The sequence below is a fragment of the Neoarius graeffei genome, chromosome 4 (genome assembly GCF_027579695.1).
Source record: "Neoarius graeffei isolate fNeoGra1 chromosome 4, fNeoGra1.pri, whole genome shotgun sequence".
Classification (NCBI taxonomy): Eukaryota; Metazoa; Chordata; class Actinopteri; order Siluriformes; family Ariidae; genus Neoarius; species Neoarius graeffei.
The window spans coordinates 66,740,421-66,746,420 of record NC_083572.1 but is presented as its reverse complement, the minus strand read 5'-3'; the positions used below and the strand labels follow the sequence as shown (position 1 = coordinate 66,746,420).

Genomic DNA, 6,000 nt, shown 5'->3' with positions numbered 1-6,000 from the left:
GTGAGTAAGAATTAGAAATTATGAAAGAAAGTGCTGTTCCTAAAAGCACTAAAGATGCTACAAAGTTTGGTCCAAAACTATTCAAAGGGAAGGTGGAATTGTGATTTATTTTATCTATTTCAAAACAAAGTATTTTATGTGACTCGGCGTAGATAAGTGACAAGTCTGCACGCATTACATTTGCATGTCGCTTTTGAAGATTGGAATAAAAAAAATTATATGAGTTTTTTTTTTTATTTTAATTATCACCAGTGTATTTATACTAAAACAATTATCCACCTCAGGCTTAGTGAATATCGATGAATAATAACCTTGACTTCATCTCGGTTATTATTCACTGATATTCACCTCGCCTTCGGTGACTAATTGTTAATTAATAAAGTGAATAATCAGTAGGCTCATGATGTTTCATAATCAAAGGTGGACAAAGTACCCAACTTCATTACTTAAGTCAAAGTACAGATCCCATTGGTCAAATGTTACTCCGATACAAGTGAAAGTTGTCCAGTCAAATTTTTACTTAAGTTAAAGTACTGAAGTACTTGCTTTTAAAAATACTTAAGTATTAAAAGTACATTTTCTGTCAGTGCATTGTTGTATTATTGCCACAATGCTTACAAAACTTAATGCATCTGAAGCAACTGACTGGATTTACAAAATGAACACATGCTGTGCCATCATGGTGGTTTAATGTTAAACTAGCTAGTCAGTGAAGCTCCACCTGACATGCTAGCAAACTCTTTTCAAACTCAAAATCATATTGGGTAGCTAACGCTACTAGAAAAGAAAGATTTCTAGATTCTGTTTATTTGGCAAGATAATGCTAAAACATTTCTGAAAGGACTTCAGATAAGTTAAAAAGTTATGTTAGCGTAACTCCATTTTTACATGCTAACTAGCAGTGTCCAAGTAAACTAGCTATATGTAAACGTTAGCTGTGGACAAGACAATGGCAACTTGGTTAGCAAATCCACAGAAAGTCATTTGACTAACCAAACTATTGCAACATTATCACTAGCTATTGCAACATTATCACTAGCTCTAAAACTTCATTGCAAGCTTTCTCTTGGAATAAAACGTTTACATACATCAATATGCTTCTGCAGGTTGGATGGCTGGTTTTTGGAGGCCGTGATGTGGTTTGTTTTAGGCAAACAAAGCAAACATTTAAAACAAAACATAGCTTTAATCCTTTCAGAAAACTGAAACATGGGTTCTAGGTATGGCCATGGGTGCGTGTGCATTCCCCAAAAGAACCGCCTCCTTCCATTCTGCCATCAACTGATCTTGTTCAAATAATGCTACTGAGAAATCATTGAACTTGTTTTTATAGTCTATGGACATGAGGTGACCCTGGTGATTACTGATTGGCTGTCTCAGTGTCACCTGCGAAAAAACTAATCATGTTTTAGAAAAGAAAAGAAAAAACATCCACTTTCTAAGCTGCTTCATAGTAACGAGGACCTTGGTAGAAATGTAGTGGAGTGAAAAGTACAATATTTGTCTTTGAAATGTAGTGAAGTCACAGGGGCGTAGCTGGGGGTCCTGGGGTGCCCGTGACACCCCCCCCCTTTGTCAGACCAATTTTTCAATAGCCACATAAGAACATTAGAAAAGCACCCACTGTAATTTTTCTAACATTTTTTTTTAACTAGATTGTCACCTCAGCCTCATTAAGGTTTCTATAACCTTGTATGGACTTCCTGTGGTTTGGGCCCAGTTCTGCGCAAGCACAACACAATCGCACTAGAAAGCATGGTCAAGCTGCCAGTGTAGCTGCAGTCTTTTTAGTTGCGAATTACGAGTATTCCCTCTTGTGTTAATAATTCGCCATGTCAAAACAAGCAAAACTTTCCTCCTTTTTTCGACATGAAGAGAGAGAAGCAATTTATTATATATTTTTTCCATCAAAGTTGCATTTTGTGGCTTCGAAGCTAAGTTTTAGTGTGCTGTTTCTAGAACACAGCATCAAGAAAACTTGGAAGAAACAGCAATAATGGAAGAGCCGGTTTCTAAGCTACCCAAAACTAGCAATGGTAATTAGTTTTTGTTACATATTTTTCATAGTTCTATTCTAGTACTAAGTCAAATTTTTTTTTATGATAAAACAGACTCAAAACAAGATGAAACAGCTCGCAACATGAGATGAAAGAATGATGCAAAGCCCACGTTATTTTCTCAAATGTATTCAATATATTTTTTCATTTACAAACCTGCGGGTATGTACTCAGGCTGCCAGTCAGTGTGTGACCCCCCCCCCCCCCCCCTTTGAAAAATCCTAGCTACGCCCCTGAGTCATAAGTTTCCAGAAAAAGTAATACTCAAGTAAAGTACAGATACTCAAATAAATGAACACCTCTGTTCATAATATTATTTTTTTTAAAAAAACCTTTATTTGTCACATGCACACTTCAAGCACAGTGAAATTCATCCTCTGCAATTAACCCATCTGAAGCAGTGAACGCACACAATGCCCAGAGCAGTGGGCAGCCACATTACAGCACCCAGGGAGCAGCCAGGGGTTAGGTACCTTGCTCAAGGGCACTTCAGCCCAAGGCCACCCCACATTAACTTAACTGCATGTCTTTGGGGGAAACCAGAGCACCGGTTTCCCACACAGACATGAGAAGAACATGCAAACTCCACACAGAAAGGCCCTCACTGGCCGCTGGGCTCGAACCCAGAACCTTCTTGCTGTGAGGCGACCGTGCTAACCACTACACCACCCCATATTATTAGTTAATGTATTCATAGTATCTCTCTCTCTGTTAATAACAAAATACTGATGCAAATGAACAGTCCAATAGAGTGCACAGGTCATTTTTGGAGTGGACATTCAATTCTGTGTACGATTTCATTTGTCCCACCTTGAAAATGAAATGTCTCCAACACAACACACACTCCAGCATGTTTGAGAAATTAATCCATACTACACCGTTTGGCATGTGGCTGTGTTTTTGTGCGTCATACATGCTTAATGAATTAATTAGCACCTCGTATCACTCCGCCTAACTCATTATCCAGCAAAGTCCTGCCCACACACACACACACATCCCTCCCTCCTCCTGTTGATGATGTTCCTACGCCACACACTCTTACCACTGGGTAGTTCATGAGCGCTGTTCAGAGCTGAGACAACAAACCGAGTTTCTTCTCATCTCATCTCATTATCTCTAGCTGCTTTATCCTGTTCTACAGGGTCGCAGGCAAGCTGGAGCCTATCCCAGCTGACTATGGGAGAAAGGCGGGGTACACCCTGGACAAGTCGCCAGGACATCACAGGGCTGACACATAGACACAGACAACCATTCACACTCACATTCACACCTATGGTCAATTTAGAGTCGCCAGTTAACCTAACCTGCATGTCTTTGGACTGTGGGGGAAACTGGAGCACCCGGAGGAAACCCACACAGACACGAGGAGAACATGCAAACTCCACAAAGAAAGGCCTTCGCCGGCCACGGGGCTCAAACCCAGAACCTTCTTGCTGTGAGGCGACCGTGCTAACCACTACACCACCCCATATTATTAGTTAATGTATTCATAGTCTCTCTCTCTCTCTGTTAATAACAAAATACTGATGCAAATGAACAGTCCAATAGAGTGCACAGGTAATTTTTGGAGTGGACATTCAATTCTGTGTACGATTTCATTTGTCCCACCTTGACAATGAAATGTCTCCAACACAACACACACTCCAGCATGTTTGAGAAATTAATCCATACTACACCGTTTGGCATGTAGCTGTGTCTTTGTGCGTCATACATGCTTAATGAATTAATTAGCACCTCGTATCACTCCGCCTAACTCATTATCCAGCAAAGTCCTGCCCACACACACACACACACACATCCCTCCCTCCTCCTGTTGATGATGTTCCTACGCCACACACTCTTACCACTGGGTAGTTCATGAGCGCTGTTCAGAGCTGAGACAACAAATTGAGTTTCTTCTCATCTCATCATCTCTAGTCGCTTTATCCTGTTCTACAGGGTCGCAGGCAAGCTGGAGCCTAGCCCAGCTGACTATGGGAGAAAGGCGGGGTACACCCTGGACAAGTCGCCAGGACATCACAGGGCTGACACATAGACACAGACAACCATTCACACTCACATTCACACCTATGGTCAATTTAGAGTCGCCAGTTAACCTAACCTGCATGTCTTTGGACTGTGGGGGAAACTGGAGCACCCGGAGGAAACCCACACAGACACGAGGAGAACATGCAAACTCCACAAAGAAAGGCCTTCGCCGGCCACGGGGCTCAAACCCAGAACCTTCTTGCTGTGAGGCGACCGTGCTAACCACTACACCACCCCATATTATTAGTTAATGTATTCATAGTCTCTCTCTCTCTCTCTCTCTCTCTGTTAATAACAAAATACTGATGCAAATGAACAGTCCAATAGAGTGCACAGGTCATTTTTGGAGTGGACATTCAATTCTGTGTACGATTTCATTTGTCCCACCTTGACAATGAAATGTCTCCAACACAACACACACTCCAGCATGTTTGAGAAATTAATCCATACTACACCGTTTGGCATGTGGCTGTGTCTTTGTGCGTCATACATGCTTAATGAATTAATTAGCACCTCGTATCACTCCGCCTAACTCATTATCCAGCAAAGTCCTGCCCACACACACACACACATCCCTCCCTCCTCCTGTTGATGATGTTCCTACGCCACACACTCTTACCACTGGGTAGTTCATGAGCGCTGTTCAGAGCTGAGACAACAAACTGAGTTTCTTTAGCAGGGAAGAAAAAAAAAATAAAGGCTCGTGTGAACCTGTTTAGGCGTGCTTTGACAGTTTACCCTCCCAGGAACTTTGGCCTTTCTGAGAAGGATCTAGTCCCTCTGGAAGAGGTGTAGCTCTACCTGACACCTCTGTGTGCCTGGACAAGCACAACTCTGGATGAAAAGCGAGCTAAGGGAAATGGGTCCGTTCGCAGCGCTGCTGTGGATCTCACATTACACGGGACTTTTTCTTCAGCTGAACGCGAGTGGGGATGTGGAGGTGGACAGCCGTGTGTCTGGTCACGGTAAGCCCAGTATCCGCTTTACTTTGAACGCACGCGTGGTCTCGTGCAGGAGCTCAGTGTCAAGGGGCGGGGCTTGATAAATGAACGCTCATAGCGTTATTGTCTACTTCACTATATTAGGCTAAAACATATAAAGCAGTCACGTGACTCGTGCTTGACACGTCATTCCATTTCATTTTCAGGCGTAAATGTGTGAAGGAGAGTTTCTGCTGCTGCTCTAGAAAACAGACATAATGTCAGTTGGATAAAGATACTTGACTGTTTTTCTCTAGTCTTCATAATGGATATTTCTTTAGATTCTTGCAGTTTACAGTCTTCCAGGGCTTCCTAAATGCTCTGTAGATGAGATGCAACCGAGATACAAAAGAACAAAGAGAGAAGCCCTGCCTCTTCACTAACGTCCCTTTTTTTTAATTGCTAATCAGGCACATAGTCGCATATTGTTGCCCAGTGATCTGAGACTACACTGAAATAAATGGATAGATAGTAACCATAAAATATTCACTTTGATTTCATAACTTGTTTGATTTACATATGGTACATCTGTTCACTTTTATGCCTTTCTTAATTGTTGAGTTTCTATAGATTCTCAGTATCCTGTATATTATAATAAATTAAAATGAAACATATTATATTACTTATAGCCTTCTACTACAAAATCCCTTTTTAGTCATTTTGATCTGTATAGATGCTGTATATTCCCCTTTACTATATAGTAAGGTGACCATTTCTGAGAAGAAAACCAGGGATGTTTGTCGTTCGGCGGTAAAAATATCATTAAAACATCTAATGCTTTCATCTTTGCAATAAAAATGAGGGACGTTTCCGATTTTCATGTATTTTGGTCATGCATTGCATAAAAAGTGGAATTTTCCTCACTGAGTGCGCCGTAGGCCAATTCTGCAACTGCTTCAGGTGAACATTAATTAAAGACAATGTGAAAATCTCTG

At 41.3% G+C, this 6,000-nt stretch overlaps 1 protein-coding gene across 1 annotated transcript in view; it reads left to right on the top strand.

The window, feature by feature from the left end:
- Positions 1–4,713: 4,713 nt before the first annotated feature.
- The window catches only part of vstm2l (V-set and transmembrane domain containing 2 like), a 37,445-nt gene continuing 36,158 nt past the window's right edge, over positions 4,714–6,000 (top strand). The window contains exon 1 of the mRNA XM_060919508.1: positions 4,714–5,050. Within this exon, the coding sequence (XP_060775491.1) occupies positions 4,924–5,050 (127 nt within the window). The 5' untranslated portion in view covers positions 4,714–4,923. The remainder of the gene's footprint in view (positions 5,051–6,000) is intronic.